Consider the following 20748-nt stretch of genomic DNA (forward strand, 5'->3'; position numbering starts at 1 on the left):
TTTTTTTCAAGACAGGGTTTCTCTGTGGCTTTGGAGCCTGTCCTGGAACTAGCTCTGTAGACCAGGCTGGTCTCGAACTCACAGAGATCCGCCTGCCTCTGCCTCCCAAGTGCTGGGATTAAAGGAGTGCGCCACCATCGCCCGGCAAGATTTAGTATCTTTAATTTTAATAAATGTGTTTGTGTGTGTAGTCTGTGCCTTTACAAAAGAAAGAGATAGGTTCTGCCTTTGGTTTGACTACTGTCAGCAAACCAGATACTGGGTCTGGATGAGTATTTTAAAAGTAATCTGAAGAGCTGGACAGTGCTTGTGCTCTTCCCGATGAAGCTGTGTCAGGTTACATGACCTTGCCCCTACTCCTTTTGTGCCATACCACACAATGATAAATATGACACGTAACAAGATAACTGCACTCCCCCAAGCTTAAGTCACCCATACCAGTGTCCTTTCCCTAGTAGATGCACTGGAGGATGGCAGTGGGAGAAAGTACCTGACTTTCCTTTGTCAGGTCATACCATCTGTGCAAGTACCTTGTGTAACAAAGACTGTACTCTTAAACTCCTCATTTAATTGGAATTAATTAAATAGGCTGAAATAGCACCTAGATTAAGTGCACAAAAATTGGGGTTTTGCTAGTATAAAAAGTCTTAGGGCAAAATGTTTAACTCATGAGTACCTACTATGTGCTAGTCCAGTTTCATCAATCAGCAGGTGCTTACTTAGCTGCACCACTGTCAGACAGTGTGCTGTGAACTCATGGCCCGGAGTCCCCGCTCCTGCAGATCTTTGTCGTGAGGAAGAAAGTGTGAGTGAATAATAATAGATATCAGCATGGCTGTGCTTATAATAAATGCACTAGAGGGGAAAAACTTCTGGTAAATCATTTTGCAATAGTGGCTTCGCTTTGTTTTTGCTTGCTTTCTTATTTGTTTATTTTATTTTATTTGCTGTTTGAGTTTGGATTTTACACTTTAAATTAGAGTAACCTGGATCGCCCTAAGTAATCTAGACTGATCTCAAAACAACAGTCCACCTGCCTTACCTGTGAGCTACCAAACCTGACTCCAACTATTGCTTTAAAATAAAACGCTGTGTTCTCTGCCAGCAGGTGTCTTTGTACTATTTAACTGTTACGGTTAAAAAAAACCACTTAGAGTGGCTAGTGTCACCCAGTATCATCACCTCTTTTGAAAGTATTGCCTGTACTGTTAGAATTCTTTCCTGGAAGAAAAGGATTTTCTTTGAATTGAATAAATTCCTCTGGGAAAATAGACTGAAAGTAGGTGATACTTTAGACTTAGACTGGCCAACCTTTTGGATGTCTGATTTGTATGTTGGTGGGTTTGTTTGCTTTTGTTTTGAGATAGGGTTTCTCGTGTAGCTCTGGTTGTCCTGGAACTCATTCTGTAGACCAAGCTGGTCTCAAACTCAGAGGTCTGACTGCTTCTGCCTCCCAAGTTCTGGGATTAAAGACACACCCCACCACTGCCCAGCAATTTTTCTGGTTTCTAAGCTTTGCTGCTAGAAATTTGAGACTTGTGCAGGATGAAGGTAGCTAAGTGTGTTAGATGACAGACATGGCACTGAGTCATGGGGCTTACATGCTGTCTAGGTATATACATTAGGCAAGGGTAAGTGATTCTGCTATCTTATGTGGTAACAGTATGGTGGAAGAAAAAAATTAGAGACTCTTTGTAGAAAGGTTCAGAATTCTCATTTTATAAATGGTTCACAGGAAAGGCCATACCGAAGAGCTTGTCTGTTTAGGGGCTGCATTTGTTTGGTGCTGAGAGGTTATTAATACTGGCCAGGCTTCTAGCTGAAGATAGTTTGCACTACAGATCCTCTCTTCTGCCTTCACCTGAGTGGTAGAACTGCAGGTGTGTCACAACCCTCCTCTTCCTAGTTTATTCCTTGCTGGAGATTAAACCCAGCACTACATCTCCATCCTTGAAAAGTTGTTTAACATAAAAGTTTGATCCCTGTCTTAGAAGTGAGTGTTTCTGGATCCAGTCTCCTAGACTGGAGCTTGTTCATGGGATGGAAGGTGTGCTTTATCCTTGGTTCACTTATTCCCTCAAACCCGGAGGATGCTATTATCGTGGTATATATAATCCACCCCCCTTTCTTTCCTTCTGTGTATGGGTATTTTGCCTGCATGCATGTATGTGTATATATATGTGCATGACTTATGTGCCTGGTGCCATGGATCCCTGGAAATGAACTGTGCATTTGCCATGTGGATGCTGGAAATTGAACCCAGTGCTTTCAATTACTGGATCATTTCTCCAGTCCCAGTAGTCCCCCTTCTTGTCTGTGGTTTTGCTTTCTGAGGTTTTAGGTACCAACAGTCAACTCCTGACTGAAAATACTGAATGGGAAACTTCATGGAGAGAGAGCGAGCAATTTCTATCTCAGTTATTCCAGACTTGGTCATATAGCCATGCCTGTTTGGTAGTAATGTTGTTTTCAGTGCTGAGAATCAAATCTAGGTTCACATGCTAGACTGAACTGCACCTCAGCCCACTGTGTGTGTGTGTGTGTGTGTGTGTGTGTGTGTGTGTGTGTGGTGGTGGTGGTGGTGGTGGTAGTGGTGTGTGCGCACACATGCTCCTGCTCATGCATGTCTGTGTTGGGTGCCTTCCTCTGTCACGCTCCATCTTATTTTTGAGATAGTATCTTTCACTGAACCTGGAGCTTGCTATTTTGGCTAGACTGGCTGGCCTAGATCCACCTGTCTTTTGCTTACCCAATGTTGAGGTTATAGACACCCACTCCTGTGCTTGGGTCTGAACTCGGTCTTTATGCTTGTGCAGCAAGCATTTTACCCATTGAGCCAGCTCCCTAGTGCTTTTTTGAGTTCTTTGTTGTTGTTTTTGTTTTTAAAGATAGGTTCTCACTTTGTAGCCAAGGCTGGCATCAAACTGGAATCCTGAGTGATGAAATGAGAATTGTGAATGAAATATCACATGCCTGGCTATTCTTTATTTTCTAGTCTCCATCACCTGCATGAACGTTGTGTGGGGAGGGGGAAGGGAAGAAGGTCTCACTATGTAGGCCAGGTCTCACTCTAGTAGTCACAGAGATCTGCCTACTTCTCCCTCTGCCCAGTTACTTCTATTCTCTTGATGAGTAAACTGAGGGACAAAGAAATTAGAAACACTATGGGCAAAACTCTTAATCTAATGGCCCAGGATTGCCATACAGACTAGACCCTCAGAGCATGTCTTTTGTTTGTTTTCTGAGGTGGGGGGCTTTATTTTTATAGTGTTGTGTTTTAAGCAATAGTTGAAGACCTTTTCTTTAAAGCAGGAAACCTTGCATACAGTTCTAGCTTCCTAGAGTTTATGCTAGTTAAGTGTAGAAACAGTAAGAGAAGTACCATCTCCCTCAAATAGATTCCTGAGCCTGTCGTCTTGCCACTGATCAGAATCCTGGGTGGTAGCAGTGGGTTGAGTACCATAATGAATGAAGCTGTTGTGAGGACTGGTACTGGAGCCTACCCTTTCTGCGGATTCTTAGGAACTTGTAGTGTTGTCTTACCCTTACAGTTGTAAAGGGGGCTCCTGATTTATCAGATGACCTTTTGTTCTGCTTTGTCCTCTTAGGCTTTAGCCTGTTTTTTTTTTTTTTTTATGACCCCGTGTTTTAAATAATACCTGAAGAATATTTTGCTTCATCAGCCTGCTGGGATTAAAGACATTCACTACGATACCTCCCAGCAAGAGAATATTTTTCTGAAGAAGTTGCTTGTTTTTTTATATTTGGAAGTAGAAAAATTGGGCGTATAAGTCCAGTCTTATCAAAAGCAGTCTTCTGTGTTGTAGCATGAACCTTTGCACTGTGTAAGAGTGACTTGATGAGCGGGCTGTGGATAAAGGAGACGTCCCTTCTTGATTTGGTGCTCTAGCTGCTCTATTCGAAGTACTCTTCTGGCTGCCAGGGAAGAAGTAAAGAAACACCAGCCACCCAGATGTGGTTTTTCTGGTGTGTTTCTTTTGGGTGGGCAGCTGTGAAATGGTTATTAATTGACTCTCGTATTCTGTTAGTTTTATTAGATGGTTTAGTGACTCTCTTTTGGTCTCCTTTTTTTTTTTTTTTTCCGAGACAGGGTTTCTCTGTTGGTTTCGAGCCTGTCCTGGAACTAGCTCTTGTAGACCAGGCTGGAATCGAACTCATAGAGATCCACCTGCCTTTGCCTCCCGAGTGCTGGGATTAAAGGCGTGCACCACCACCGCCTGGCTGCTCTTATATCTTAAATTAACCCATTTCTATTCATCTGTATATTGCCATGTGGTTGTACACCACCACTGCCCAGCTTGGTTGCCTTTTCAAAACCTTACTAAGATTTCTGTGTTCCTTTGGTCTGGATAAATAGAGATACGTAGTCCAAGTATCCCCACTCCACCCCTCCCCCACTTTTTAAAGTCAGAATCTAGCTCCCCCACTTTTCCCCAAACTGGCTGTATGGAACCCACACCACCCTTGAACATGCTGTGGCCTAAGGACTGGGATTCTAGGCATGGGTCAGCCCATGCCCAGCGAGTTCTGTATCCTGAGGTAGTGTAGGTTTGGAAAGACCTCCTCAGGTCTAGCCACAGCTCTTACTTACCTGATTGTTGCCAGTGTGATCTCATTCACCTTAAGAACACAGGGAAAGTTTGAAAGAATTTAAGACAACAAAACAGGCTTGGGGGAGGGGCAGTTGCAAACCACCAGTTTGTTCAGAACTTGAATGAATTATTATTTATCTTTTGTAAGATAAAAATGAGACTCCTAGGCCAGGTGGGTTTGACTCTGGATAAAATGTTAGCATATGTGATAAGATTGTCATTTCCCTACCCTCCCTAATTTCTGTTTCTCCGTGGCTGAGATTGCTGTGGTAAGGCTGAGGTTAGGAGTGGGTTTTTGTCCTGGGATCTAGCCATGTTTCCCATGCTTAAAAGTAAAACATGGCTGGGTGTGATATAACTACCTATAGTCTCAGCACTACTGATGATCACTTGAGTCTAAGAGTAGAAATCAGCCTGGACAAGATAGTAAGACACCCCTCAAACCCCTGTATAGTTAGGAGGCAGGGTCTCAGGATAGACATATCTAAGCTGATTTTCATAGTACTTATCTTGTATTTAGGTAGGAATCTGATGTCTTTAAAGCCATGGTATATGGGTGGGTGTCATAGTGGGAGGGGAAGGCCAGGAGAGTCTAGTTCTAGAGAAACGGGACAATGGGAGTGATTTATGCTAGTCAATTTATGTACCAGGGAACAAGGCTGTTCTTGTAGGGGAAGTCTCCTACGTCCTAAGATCTAAGTGATTTCCGTGGAGCTGGCAGGGAAAGTGAAAGTTTGCTGGTTGGGAGAGGCCTTAACTTTTGTACTTACCTCTGCCTGGAGTGCCCCTTAATAGTGGAGGGTCCCCTCTGGGACTGATGAACAGCTGCTGCCAGTCCCTAGAATCACAGGAAGCGGAGGCCTGGTGCCTTTGTATAGGAGCTCTGCAACCAGACAATAGTTTGTGCTGGCGGGGCCATGTGGCGAGTCACGTGACCCGGGGCTGTATTCTGCTGGGGTCCTTACCCATCTGTTCTCTCGGCTCTTTCTGGGTTATCAGGCGCCAGTCCAAGTCTTCCCAGGCAGCCAGCTCCATGGCCAGAGATTACGAGCACTAACCTTCCTGGCAGGGGCGGTGTGGCTTCGAGTTTATGCAGATTAGCCATGTGTTTCTCACTTCAAGGCGGTCCACAGGAAAAGCCTTTTCCTGTGTTTGGCTCTTAGTGGGCGGTTCCCAGCTTACTGTACTGGGACTCAGGCAGCAGGCAAGCACGAGAGGGATCACAGTACACTGCCCCCCCTCCACCTCCAATGCTACGTCACCACAACACAACCACTCGCGCTCTCATACTGTTGGTGTCATTCATTCGGTGCCAAGATTGCTTTAAAAAATTCCCTTGGCCCCAGTTCAAACAGGAGTACAGCTGGGATGTGTTAGATTTTAGGCAGTCTGCCCTCAATTTGAGCTGAGTTATAAATAGCCGTGCCGACTTCCTTAACTACCGCTCTCGGAGGTAAAATGCAGGTTAATTACTGTGGGAATCAATTAGGGGGTTCTTTCGGTTAAAGAGCCAGGGATGCATTTTTTATTGTTATTATTAAAACTCATAAACAAATCTGGCCAGGAATAAATTGAAAGCACAAGAAGTAAGAAATAATACTTGGAGGTCCAAAATTCAAGGGTATGGATGGCTCTAGGTTTATCCTGGCACCAACTAGTTGGCATTTAGAGTGAAAGAACAAATGTGTATTGCTCAGGACTTCTGTTGATGGATACTCTTGGCGGTCCCTGGCTCAACTTTTCATTTTATTCCTTCTAGTCTTTGGCACTGCTGGGCACTGTTGGCTATAAAGGCCACTCTGATCACTTCCTCTGTGCACCTTTGGCCTGGCACTATCGATTCATTCTCAGACTTTTCTTTCAGAATTAGTTTCTTTTTTTTCTTTTTTCTGATGCCACTACCACATGATATTGGGATGTTTGGAAATGTTGGTGCTTGGTCTTGTCTGCTCTCAGTGGCTCACAGCGAGATAGAAAATTTGCAACTATGTTTCATCTTTTAAGTGTCCTGAAGCTGGTTACTTTTGTTTATCTGATGCTTAACCCTGATGAACCGTAAAACTCAGTTTGTTACATTCAGCAGTTCACAGGGTCACTGTGGCTTTTCTTGGTGCATTGAGAAACTTGTGAGAGATTCCAGTAGCCACCTGGTCTGGAGGTACTTGTAATTCCATTTGATGAGAGCAGGGGAAAGAACCCTGCAAGTGGTTGGTTAGTCTGCAAGCTGTTTGTACCGAATATATTCAGACGGATAAGCCTGCTAAGCGTCCTTGCCTTTGATGCCCATAAACTGCATTCTTTCATTTGTCAGGCAGTTTATAACTTGGCCAGTGATCTGGAAGGAGCTAAGTGGTAGACTGAGATGTGTTTTCTTATGGCTCTTTCCCCCTTTTTATTTTTATTTTTTTATGAATGCAGGATAGTATATAGCAGGGGGCCTGACTTCCCTGATCAAGGGCCAGCGTTTTCCTCTCAATTATGTGTCTCTGTGGCAGAGCCTTTGCTTTTGAAGTGTAATCACAGTAATCTACTCCTGTGGTTTCCCATTGAAAGGATTTCCTCTGTCTTTCCCAGAGTGGAATCTCTGGCTCTTTTGCGGCCAATTTGGTGTTCCCATCTTCTCCTTTGTTGCTGCTGACTACTGAGACTGGCTTTTCTACTTTACATGTTGTAGAAAATTTTCTGTTTCAGTAAAACTGATCAGTGAAGAGTTAATGTTACTCTCTAAGATGATAATGCCCTTTTTTTTCTAACTACAAACTACATATCTTCCACAATATTTTTAAATCTCAGAAGTGTGAATTAAGAGTCTTTTGATATGAAGCTATGTAGCTTTGTTTAGTTGTTTGAGCTGAATATATTTTCTTTTGCCAAATAAACTGCATGGTCTGTTGATCATGATGATCCTTTGAGAGGAACAAGTCTGATGACCAAAAAATGTTAGTTTCATTTTGAGAAACAGTTCTTGGACTGCCCCTTTATTTGGGGTCTACAAATATTCCTGAAGTTGAAACAGAAGTCTCTTGAGCCCTCATAACTCTTGTAGGTAGCTCTCTATTCAGTTGAACACATAGCTCTTATGTGATAGCAGACTTTTAACCTTTTTTAAAAAAATCCTACTGTGAGGCCATAGTGGCTTTATACTTAGCCTCCCAAGTACAGAGAAGGTAGGTGCCACCATGTCACTGGAACTTTTTAGGTTTGACTGTGTGGGGTTGGTATTCATTGGAACTCTTGCTAATACAGGTTGAGTTGTCTCAAAATGTCCGTGTTCCTTCATGCCTTTTCTAATCTCCCTTCTAATTCATTTCGGTATATTTTTCCTCTCTGCCCCCAAAGTCATAACCTATCTTGGGACTGAAGATGTCTTTTACCGTCTGTGCTGAAAGTGATATCTTGTTGTATGTTGAAAGGTTGAGTTGTGCTATTAGAAGCCAGTGTAGCTCTGAGAGTGGAACATCAGGAGAGCACACCCAAGGCTCAAGTTCACTTGCTAGCACTGGGGTGAGAAGAAGCCATTGTGAATAAGACAGCAGAATCAAGAAGCAGAACATATAGCTTGAAATATATAGTTTTGGGGGCGGGGAAATGGTTTGTCGTCATTGATAATAGCTGTCATTTATTGAACATTTAACTAAACACTAAGGAAGGTTTTTTTTTTTTTTTTGTCTCATTCTGTAGCCCAGGCTTGCCTAGAGATTGTAGTTTTGGTTTGTGTGAAACTCATGGTGATCCTCCTGCTTCAGCTTTCAGTGCTGAGATTATAGGCATGATTATGAGCATCCCACAGCAGATTGTGGGAAGTTGTTTACTGTGCGCATTGTAAGTAATGAACTAAAGTGTTTAAGGCCAAACAGTGAGTTAGGATTTGAACCCAAGTCTATCAGATTGCTACACTCTTTACTTTTTCTGTATGTTAATATTGTGTGGAGTTTTATAGGAAATTTGGAGCCATATTTAGCAGGAAATGGTAAATTATTTAGAAACATTACTCTCAAACTACATTGTAGTAGTGTAGCCACTAGTCATATATGATTATATGGATAACTTAGTTGGTAGGATACTTGCCTAACAAATTTTGCCCTGGATTTGATCCCAAGCACCACATTACCTAGACATGGTGGCACATGCCTTTAATTCCAGCACTTAGAGAAGCTGGATGGGGTTAGGAAAACCAACAGTTCAGGATCATCTTTTTTTTTTTTTTTAAGATTTATTTATTAAGCATACAATGTACTGCTGGCAAGGAACGCACCAGGTCTCATTACAGATGGCTGTGAGCCACCATGTGGTTGCTGGGAGTTGAACTCAGGACCTCTGGAAGTGCTCTTACCCTCTGAGCTATCTCTCCAACCCCCAGGGTCATCTTTTGATATAGCTTGTTTGAGGCCTGCCTTCCTAAGATACTTGTGACCCTTACTTAAAAGAAGTAATTAATAAATAATAATTTTTATCAATAAGGTTAATAATAGTAACTATAAGTGAAGATACTAAGCTTAGCAGCACAAACCTTTAATTCCATTTACTACAAAGCTGAGGTAGGAGCATCAGGCTTTCAAGGTTAGAGGCTGAAGAGCTGGCTCAGCTGTTAAGAACATTTGTTCTTGCAGAGGGCTGCAGTTTGATTCTCAGCATCCACATTGTGGCCCACAACTGTCCATAACTCCAGCTCCTAGGAATTCAACATCCTCTTCTGGGATCCTTGGATATCAGGCATACAGACAATGCATAGATAGATATTTAAGCAAAACATACACGTAAAAATACATAAATCTTTTTTTGTTTGTATTTTTTTTTTGTTTTTTTGCTTTTGTTTTTTGAGACGGGGGTTACTCTAGCTTTCAAGCCTGTCCTAGAACTAGCTCTTGTAGACCAGGCTGGTCTTAAACTCACAGAGATCCGCCTGCCTCTGTCTCCCGAGTGCCGGGATTAAAGGCGTGAGCCACCACTGCCTGGCCATAAATCTATTTTTTAAAGTTTGTTTTGTTTTGTTTTGTTTTTCAAGACAGGGTTTCTCTGTAGCTTTGGAGCCTGTCCTGGAACTAGCTCTGTAGACCAGGCTGGTCTCGAACTCACAGAGATCCGCCTGCCTCTGCCTCCCAAGTGCTGGGATTAAAGGCATGCGCCACCACCGCCCGGCTAAAGTTTGAAATTATCCTGGGCAACATAGTAAGACCTTGTCTCAATAAAAAGTAAAACGGGGAATCATTGGCAGAATATTGATATAGCATGTATCAGGCCTTATGTTCAATCCCTAGGACTGCAAAAAATAAGCAAGTATACAAATAATAAAACTACCCGGGCAGTGGTGGCACACACCTTTAGTCCCAATACTTAGGAAGCAGAAGCAAGTGAATCTCATGAGTTCGAGGCCAGCTTGGTCTATGGATATTACAGGACAGTAAGAGCTATACAGAGAAACCATATCTCAACAAAACAAAACGACAACAATAAAAATAACAAAATATAACCGCCACACCTTTAATCCCAGCATTTTGGATGCTAATGCAAGGAGATTGCTGATTTGGGGTTAGCCTGGTCTACATGTAGCACATTCTGTCTAGCTGAAAAATAATTCAGTTCTCCAGTTATCTTTCATATTTTAAAAGTGTGTAATAGTAACAGGTGACAGTCCATTTTTTTTTTTGAACAATGCTTTACTGTATCAGTAGTTTCCAGTTAATCATGGATGTGAAGTGGGGAGGGGCTCGCTCAAGTCCTCCCTCACCAACAAAATTGGAATCTTGAGGTCTGTGCATTTGTGAAGCTTCATGGAAAATTCTGATCTGCAGCCATTGTTGATAGACATTGCTGTAGAAGCTCCATAGTAACACCGTGGTAATAGCTGCTCCTGGTGTTCTGGGCAACCTATCTGACAGATAGCCAGAACATGCTAGTTAGTCTCTCTTATTGTCTTCAATTGAGGACCTCAGCCAGACAGCCTATGTAACCTGGAAGGAGGTGAGGTATGATGTGTGGCATTTGAAGTATTTCCCTTCACTCCCCAGTTTCTGCACTATTGCCACTCATACTGAGGAAAATTGTGCTATTTCTCACTAGCCCAATTTCTGTTAAACTTGAATGTCCTAAATGGCCTCAGAATAACCCATGTAGGTGACAAAATTCTGATTGGAAGCATTATTCAGGCTTCTGATGTAGAAGTTAAGATAGTTGGAAATAGATAGCCCTGGAATAACACTGAAGGATAGTGATTTGGGGCAGTTTTCCTGTGATTCTCTAGTTTGAGAAGGAAGTAGTGCTCCCACCATGGTTACCTTTTTAGGTGAACTTTATTTATCTTTAGTTTGAGAGAACTTTGCTTCTGCTTCATTTTGTTTTTCTTTCGAAACAAAGCAACATCTATATAGTTCTGACTGGCCTGGCTTTGAATCTGTGACGCTCCTGCTTCAAGCTTCTAAGTAGCTGGGGTTACAGGTGTTTCCCACCATAGCACTCCACTAGCTTCTGGGTTTTTTGTTCTTGATAGTTGGATATTCCTTCACAATGGCTGTACTTTCTCTACTATAGTAAACACAGTGAAGGAGAGAGAGATGGAGGAAGGAAGAGGCAAGCAATTGTTTAAATGAAGCACATCTTAAATTATCAAGTAATTTATTATTTATTGAGTAATAGAACTAAAAAGAACCACAGGGATGATCTAGACCTCTAGTCACTCCCAAACACCACATTTAGACTCCATCCTCCCCAAACTAAAGCCTCCTACTAGAATGTGTATCCAGCCCTACAGCAGTACTTCTTAAAAATATGATCACCAGGGCACTTGTTACAAATATGCACATCCTAGTTCCTGTTTGAACCTACTGAACCACAGATGGATGCCGGTGCTCTGTGGTTTGACAAGCTCTCCAAGTGATTGGATGTATGCTGTTGATTTACTGACCTTCATTTTAGAGTTAATGATATTTACACCTAGAATACTTAAATTTACCCCTACTCCCAATTTAAGATTTTGTTTCAAGATTTGTTTTAGGCTCTGAACCTATCCTGCAACTGAGTGTATTTGAGAGATATTTAGAAGAATTCTCCTTTTTCATAACACAAGAAGATACAGACAGGCATCTCTGGCAGAGGAAAGTTTGTTAGGACTATCTTCTGTAGCACCAGTAAGATGAAGTTATGTCAGAAAGTGAATGAGCTGATTGAACCTGTCACACCAATAAAAGGACTGGAAAGTCACATGAATTTTCAAGTTTGTTTGTTTGTTTGTTCGTTTATTTCTCTCCTGTCTGTCTGTCTGTCTATTTATCTATCAATCAACAGGGTCTCATTACCAGCTCAAATTGTCCTGGAACTCCTCTTTATCTAGCTGAGGGCTCCCAAGCTAGGATTATTGGTGTCAGCTACCATGCCCAACTATAAAGCTGTATTTGTACATTGATGCCTGTGCTTTGAACTTTTGAGCTTTATGTTGTTAGTGTTGTACTTTGTTCCTTTTGGCTTTTTGAGACAGGGTCCCCTTTAACCCAGAGTGGTCTCAAACTCACTTTGCATCTTAGGATGACATTGAACTGCTGATCATCTTGTCTTTACCTTCCAAGTGCTGGAATTAGAGATGTGTGCCACCACACTCAACCTATAGCTTTCTACTGTTATTTGTGTCTCAGCGTGTTTGTGTGGATATATGTCCTGTTGCGTGCATGCGTGTGTGCTTTGGGATGTGTGCTTGCTAAGATAAGAAGAGGTCTTTAGATTCCCTGGAGCTGAAGTTACAGGTGGTTGTGAGCCATGCAATGCTGGGAACCAAACTCTGTGCCCTTAACTACTGAGCATTTCTTGAGCCTTATATCTTGTTCTTTGAGAAGACAAGGATATGTCCTTTTTTATTTTCAAATTCTCTGTTTTAAATGAAATGGATTTTCTCTTGAAACAAACAAGGCTCCAACTTCATTACTGTTCTTTCAGCAGTTATTAGCTTTGTTGCTCATTTAAAGAAACCATAAATTGAACTTTGTGCCACGCGTAGCATTAAAAACATGGGAATAAAAATGGACTATGGAATCTGTTCTCCCCCAGCTCCACCCCATCTCTTTTTCAGTTTTCTAGGATGCTTCTGTATCTCAGTTTTTGAACCTTCTAAAATGCTTTTACATAGCATTATCATTTTATTTATGAAAATCTAAGTTCTGAAAAGAGTTGAATGACTCCTTAAGGGTTACTGGATCTGCCCCATTACCTTTTCATAATAATGGTTTCTTATGTGGCATGTGGACTTTAAAAGACCTCTATGTGTTCATGCTGGCCAGAGACTGTGCAAACTTGAAATTAATGAAAATGTTCTTTATTTTGTAGCCATCCAGTCCAATGGATCAGATGGGAAAGATGAGACCTCAGCCGTATGGTGGAACTAACCCATACTCACAACAACAGGGACCTCCTTCTGGACCGCAACAAGGACATGGGTACCCGGGCCAGCCATATGGGTCCCAGACTCCACAGCGGTACCCAATGACCATGCAGGGCCGGGCTCAGAGTGCCATGGGCGGCCTCTCTTATGCACAGCAGGTATATGATGACCTTGACCTTCTTTGCTGTCTAAAATTGCTGTGTGAGGATTAGAATGGCTTTCAGACCTCCCCTAAATATGCCCGTAGGCTAGCTGTAGACAAGACAAGATAGTGCGCACTATCCTATGTCTGTCTGTCTGATGTGGAACATTCTTTTGTATATGCATTGCTTTTATTGGTTGATGAATAAAGCTGTTTTGGCCAATGGTTTAGCAGAGTAAAGCCAGACGGGAAATCTGAACAGAATGACGCCATGTAGCCACCAAAGGAGAAAGATGGCAAAAACATTACCTGTAAGCCACAGACAGCCTCATGGTGATAACACAGATAAATAGAAATGGGTTAATTTAAGATGTAAGAGCTAGCTAGGAATGCACCTAAGCTATTGGTCAAACAGTGTTGTAATATAGTTTTTGCGTGATTATTCGGGTCTGAGCATGGTTACCGTCTACATGTGTTTTTCTGTCTGTCTCAATATATTTTGGGATTGGTACCCAATCTACCTTTTTTTTTTCTTACCTGGCTGGTCTTCCCTTGGGAGACTAAATGGAATAAGGATCTATTTATTGCTATTATAGTAGAAACCATTTGTGCCATTTGCCTTGTTGGTGAGGAGGCCTTTACCTTTCTCCTGGCCTGTAACATAAGCTGTCTGAGTTAAAAGAGAATGTTTAAGGACAGAGTGTGGAAGAAAGAAGGAGCTGTAATGACCAGCAAAGGTGTGACAATGCTGTTACAGATGAGATTTCTCTCATGTCAGTCTGATTTCCTTGCCATTGTTTGGGGTGGGGGTTGCTTTTGGTTTTCAATGCTGAGACTTTTAAACAAAGGCCTCTGCTACTTAGCTCCATCCACAATCCCTGCACTGTCACCTTTGTAAAAATTATATTACTATCATTTACTTGGGCATGAGAGCAAAATGCCAGGTCTTACACAGAGGACTACTTGCTCAAATAAATCCCAGGGATTGAACTCAGGTCGTCAGGCTTGGTGGCAAGTGTCTTATCTGCTAAGCCATATTGCTACCCCAAAATCTATCATCTTTTCCTTGTTTCTGTGTTGACAGATTTTCTACCACTTATAAAATGATAAAGACTGTATGAAGTCAGAGATTATTTCCAAAACTTTAGCAAAAATCAAACAATGTCTTCAAATGAAATTTATACACGTTTCTTTTGTTGTTGTTGTTTTGTTTTTCAAGATGGATGTATAGCCCTGACTGTCCTGGAATTCACTCTGTAGACCAGGCTCGACTGTATAGATTTGCCTGCCTCATAAGTGCTGGCATCAATGGAGTGTGCCACCACCCAGCTTTTTTTTTTTTTTGAGGCAGAGCCAAGGTATCTTAGTGATTTGTACACAATTCAGATTACTAAGTATTATTCCTTCAATTGTTTGATCCAGACGTTTAGTGCCTCTTCATTGCAGTTAGAATAAAATTCCTAACATAAAAATAACTTAGGCCATGATAAAAAAAAATGAATAGGCTCACTGGGGAAAAGAACTGTTCTTGAGCTCGTGTGAGTTGCCCGAATATTAAATAAGATCAGTTTTAGTGGGTGAATTCAGTCTTATGTGTAAACAAGTTTGGCCATTCTTTTAAGACTTAGTTTAGAGAGGACTAGAAGACCCCTGAACCTTGTATGTGGTGATACTTGACTACTCTGCTCATCACCTTTCTTTATCTAGGTGAGTCAGTTCTAAAAGTATCTTTTCTTTCTTACAGATTCCACCTTATGGACAGCAAGGCCCCAGTGGTTATGGTCAGCAGGGCCAGACTCCATACTATAACCAGCAAAGTCCTCATCCCCAGCAACAACAGCCACCTTACTCCCAGCAACCACCATCCCAGACCCCTCATGCGCAGCCTTCATATCAGCAGCAGCCGCAGACTCAGCAACCACAGCTTCAGTCCTCCCAGCCTCCGTATTCCCAGCAGCCATCCCAGACTCCACATCAGCAGTCCCCAACTCCGTATCCCTCCCAGCAGTCCACTGCACAACAACACCCCCAGAGCCAGCCCCCCTACTCACAACAACCACAGGCACAGTCTCCCTACCAGCAGCAGCAACCTCAGCAGCCAGCATCCTCGACGCTCTCCCAGCAGGCTGCATATCCTCAGCCCCAGCCTCAGCAGTCACAGCAAACTGCCTACTCCCAGCAGCGCTTCCCTCCACCACAGGTGAGTGGCTTTGCCTCTTGTCCTACCTGTGCTCAACCAGAGGCAGCTTATAGCTTGGTGTCATGACAGCACTTTCCATATGCATATGCATAAAAGCCAATTAAACGCTGGGGAAACGTGTATCGGGATTGATTGAACTAATAAAAAAAGTATAACCTTTTGAACTACATAAAGACTTGTAGTTCTTACTGTGAAAAAATAAAGCAATGGAAAATCCAGTAGACAGGAAATTAAAGGCAGTGGGTCTGATTCCCACCCTCTCAATCAGCATATCAAGAATGTAAGCATCTAGATTTGGAAAACTTTAATCATTTTCCAGAATAATCACTTAGCTGTACTATATGCAGTTTATTTTTGCTGCCATTTTGTTCTGTTGCTCAGAATATTCTGGATTCTGAAATTCTCTGTTTAGAGTTTGTTTTTTTGTTTATTTTAGACAAAGTCTGATCTGGAATTTGAGATCTGCCTAACTCTGCCTTTAGTGCTGGGATTAGAGATTTGTGTCACCAAACCCAGCTCTGAAATTCTTAATTTTTGAGGGTGGTTTTGATTTTAAGAATTAGAAAACAAATCTTTGGGGGGGCGAGCTGTTGTTGTTGTTTCGGGTTTTCAGGACAGAGTTTCTCTGTAGCTCTGTTGTCCTGGAACTAGCTCTTGTTGACCAGGCTGGCTTCAAGCTCACAGAGATCCGCTGTCTCTGCCTCTTGGGTGCTGGGATTAGCCACCATCACCCAGTTGAGAATAATTCTTTTTAGAGCCCCATGAGGAAAAATGACTGACTCTTTAAGTATTTTTATGTGGTGGTGACATTTTTTAAATAAATAATCTGAGCCGGCTGGTGGTGGCTCACACCTTTAATCCCAGCACTGGGAGGCAGAGGCAGGCGGATCTCTGTGAGTTCGAGGCCAGCCTGGTCTACAAGAGCTAGTTCCAGGACAGGCTCTAAAATTACAGCGAACCCCCTCCCCCCCAAAAGAAAATAAATAAATCATCTGTCAGTACTCTCACTTTAGATAGGGCTCCAGCCTCATTTTTTTTTATTGTTTTTAAACAAACCATATTGCTTTATCCATTGCTTGATAAGATACTAAACTTACAGTTAGTTATATTTCTGCCTTCAACCCCAAGAAATGGCTCTCCTTGGATAGCAGTAAATAGACAATAATACCATCAGATTCCACTGTTGACATTAATGAGTTTGGGGGGCTTTTTTAAATTTTTTTTAGGAAGGGATAGGGGGGCAATTCTTCACTATGTGGCCCAGGCTGACCTTGAACTTGCTGTAATTCTGTTGTAGCCTATCTCGTGCTGGGCATTCTTTGACATTCTTAAGAATCACAGCTTAAACTTTTGTCAGGTGAAATTATGTGTGTGCAGTTGCACTTTTCACACGTGACTCTCCTGTGTAAGAAAGCACCAAAGCTCTTCTAACCCGAAGCAAGCTTGCCTGTTCTCTTTCTTGAGGATTTTCTTTGTGTGTATGAATGGGTGTTTTGCCTGTATGATTTCCTGTGTACCTTGTGTGTGCCTGTTTCCCCCAGAGACCAGGAGAGGGTATTGAATCCTCTGTAACTAGATAGAGGTACTAATGGTTATGAGTTTTGAGCCTTTGTGTGGATGTTGAGAACTGAACCTATGTCCTCGACAAGAGCAACAAATGCTGAGCCATCTCTCCAGCCCCAGTCTGGTTGGTCTATTGGGGTCTCTCTTGCATGCTCGCGCTCTCTGTTTCTCTCTCTCTGTCTTTCTCTCATTGTTGTTGCTGCTTTTTGTTTTAGAGATAGGGTGTGGAACTCAGATCTGCCTGCCTTTCCCTACCAAGCACTGAGATTTAAGGTGTGTGTCACCATGTTGGACGGGCCTCACAGATTTTTTTGTTTTTCTTACAGGAGCTTTCTCAAGATTCATTTGGATCTCAGGCATCCTCAGCCCCCTCAATGACCTCCAGTAAAGGAGGGCAAGAAGATATGAATCTGAGTCTTCAGTCAAGACCCTCCAGCTTGCCTGTGAGTATTTCACCACGTGGCAAGGGTGATGGACCAGAGAGGGCGGGAAAAAACTAAAAGAGGTTTTGGATGTTTTGGTGGCCCCTAAATTCCTGGTCCTCTTGCTTCTTCCAGAGCACCTAGCTACATATATACATACATTACCATACCCAGCCTCTGCTTTGTTCTGTTCTGTGACTGTGTGTAATCCTGTCTCAAACACACAGGGATCTACCTGCCTGTGCCTTCACTTATAGCCTTTGTTTTGTTTTCTCAAAATCTTGGGCCTCTTGTGTGTGAAGGGACAGAAATGTAGATGTAAGAAGCTCTGCTCTCCATCCTGGGGCCACGAAAAAGAAAAAAATACAGGATTTGTTTTGTTTTCTTTTTTTGACATTTAAAATTTTTAAAATTATCTTAGTTTAAATGTTACTTCAGTCTCAACATATTCCTGTGCATCACATGCATCCCTGGTGCCCTCCGAGGCCAGGAGAGTATTGGATCCCTTCGTACTAGAGTTTCAGAATGGTGTGAATGGGAATTAACCCAGGTCCTTGGCAAGAATTTCCAGAACTTTTAACTGATGAACCATATCTCTAGTTCTGTTTATTTAACTTTGCTTTTTAGGTCTTACTTTTTAGATTCTGCTTTAAATTAGTTTAATAGGTAGTACCTTGGTACGTACATTCAGGCTTGCAATGTCACATTGAGCATGAGTTGAGTAGAAGTGGATGATTTTCTGTGAATGTGTGTCTTCTAGAGTGCTTGATGTCTAACTACTTGATTATGGAATCAAATGTGTGCTTGTGGAGTTAACTGACCATACCTCAGAAAGGCAGTATAGCTTAGAGTTTGGGCTCTGGGTAGGCTTTAAAGATGCACACCTGCTTCCAAGCCTGACAACCTGTTGTTGTTCTCCAGCCTCACATGTGTGCTGTGACACACCCACATAACAGAAACACCCAATAAATAAATGCGTGTTTAGAAAAGATGTGTTTGGCCAGGTGGTGGTCGCACATAACTTTAATTCCAGAACACAGGAAGCAGAGGCAGACCTGGTCTACAGAACAGCCAGGACTGCACCAAGAAACCCTTCTCAACAACAACAACAACAACAACAACACAAAAACAAAAAAAACAAAAAAAACAAGTGTTTGAACTCTGAAGACAGAATTCCGATAACTCTTAATTCTGCTACCATGCCTGTAGCCTGTACCTAAGCCACATCACTTTTCTGTGCCTTTGTTTTCACATCTGTAAAATGACACTAAGGTACTTTAGGTGATGGTAAATAGCTGATTGATTGATTGATATAGCTGATTAATAGAGAGGAGGGCTCGGTTTGTAATAGGCTTAATGTGTCTGGCATTGTAATCATCCCAGAGGGTATAGGAAATGCTTGGATACCTATTGGCTGTTGTAGGAATGTTTGCTCATGGCCTTTACTACTACATCTGAGCAAAGTCTAAGCCTCTAAAAGTGAGTTTCTTGGACAAATAAAATAGGTTGTAGGTAGCAAGCTCACTTTTACAAATTCTGTTTCAGTGAGGGGTTAAGTAGTTCCACATATGCCCAGGAAAGTCTTTTAAAATCAGGAAGAATTGTGGTGGCTATGGTTGTCATCCGAGCACTGGGGGACCTTGCTTAGGTAGGAGGATCTCTCTGAGTTCAAGGTCAACCTGGCTAATAGTGTGAGAATCTGTTTCAAACTATGTGGGCTTCTTGATGTTTGCAACCTTCCAGGTTATTCCGGTTTTAGAGAGATGGCACCTGGGTCTTCTATTTCGTTGTCAGGTAACATTTCAGTAGGTATGTATCCCTTGCTAGCCTCAAACTTGTAATTCTCCTGCCTCTGCTTTTCAAGTGCTGAGATTATCATAAGCTACCATCCTCAGCTAGCTCCTAGACTATTATGGACACATAGAGAGCTCTTCATCACAAAGCTTCCCATTGTCTGCAGAGACCTAATCCAGGCTCCTGAAGCCGAGAGAAGAGCTCTTATTGGGATGAAATCTGTCATCCCAACAAAAACAAAACCAAAAAGCAAAAAAATTAAATAAATAAACAGAAAAACAACCAAAGAAACAAGAAAAATACTTCTCATTATTGTCTATGAATCCTTTTGATCAGTGTCTGTGTGCACCCACGTACCATAGTGCACACTTGCAGGTCAGAGGACAACCTGTGGAATCCATTTCCTCCTTCCACCTTTATGTAGGTTCAAGGAATCATACTCAGGTCACCAGGCTTGCATCATTGGGTACCAAATGCACTAGGCACCTTGCTCACGCCCGAATTAGACGTGAATGTCTAAATATCCCTCATGTATTTGTGGCTAAATCTGGATGGTGTGTTTTTGTGACAAGAACTCAAGACTGATGGATTTCCATCAGTGTAATAAAGTTGCTGACCTTCAAAAGGCTTCTTGATTCTCTGACTTGATTCTGTGAAGGTTTCTCTGTGTAGTTCAGGTTAACCTTGATCTGCTGACCTTTTGATTAGAAAATATTTGGTATTTCCCGAGAAGGGTTATAGGCAAGCCTTCTAATGAATGGGAACCTAAAACCATCTGATTCAGTAACTGAATGAAAGTCCACCTTCCAGGAATAGGGAGAGTTGTCTTTCTGGGAACCCCAAGAACAAGTGCCATTTCCAGATTTGGGCTTCTGTTATGGAACCTACCAAACAGGTCATTTGCTTTGTGGTAGAAGCTCCATGTAGGTGAGCTGGCTAAGTTATTGGCAAATAGTTGTTTGTTTGTTTTGGTTCTTTGAAACAAGATGTTGCTGTATAGCCTCTACTGGCCTCGAACTCATGGCAATTCTCCTGCCTCAGCCCACCTAGTTGCTGCAATTGTAAGCATGTGTCACCATGCCTAGTTGTTACCTTATTTTTTGAATTTTTTATTTTATTTTTTATTCTTCTGTTGCCTAGATCAGGAAATGCCAAAGGTAGCTACACTTGCTTTTTACACAACCCAAGACCACCTGCCCAGGGATGGCATCTCCTAAAGGGGCTGGACCCTTGCTTCGGTCATTTAATTAAGAAAATATTGCTCCTCAGACTTGTCCACAGACTTGTCCCAGGCGACACTGCTTGTATCAAGCTGACAAAACACTAACCAGGACCCTTGCATCCCTTCACTGAGCAGAAGTATAGAAATTCCTGAATCTGGCACAAGGCCAGATGCTGGGATGTCTGATTGAACAGTCCTTCCAGTTTCCTGTCCCCTCTTTGCTTATATACCTCAGTGTGGCTCTAGGTTTCTGATCTTTAGTTATTCCTCTGAGGAATTTTTGCTCAGATAATGATATGAAGTCATCTAGACACTATTACCTTGAATACTTTAATCCAGCAATTAATCAGTTAATGTTATTGTTATTTATTATTATTGTTATTATTTGTGTATGGGTGTTTTTTTAAAATATTTATTTATTATGTAT

General features: G+C 42.0%; 1 protein-coding gene across 2 annotated transcripts in view; it reads left to right on the forward strand.

Annotated features, from left to right (window-relative positions):
* The window catches only part of Arid1a (AT-rich interaction domain 1A), a 74807-nt gene that overhangs the window by 16506 nt on the left and 37553 nt on the right, over positions 1-20748 (forward strand). For both annotated transcript variants that reach the window (XM_050149899.1, XM_050149893.1), the window contains exons 2-4: positions 12924-13136; positions 14865-15320; positions 17210-17326. In XM_050149899.1, coding sequence (XP_050005856.1) covers positions 12936-13136; positions 14865-15320; positions 17210-17326 — 774 coding nt within the window. In that variant the 5' untranslated portion in view covers positions 12924-12935. The remainder of the gene's footprint in view (positions 1-12923; positions 13137-14864; positions 15321-17209; positions 17327-20748) is intronic.

This window comes from Alexandromys fortis, unplaced genomic scaffold (assembly GCF_014885135.2).
Source record: "Alexandromys fortis isolate MF-2015 unplaced genomic scaffold, M_Fortis_MF-2015_v1.1 scaffold_26, whole genome shotgun sequence".
NCBI lineage: Eukaryota > Metazoa > Chordata > Mammalia > Rodentia > Cricetidae > Alexandromys > Alexandromys fortis.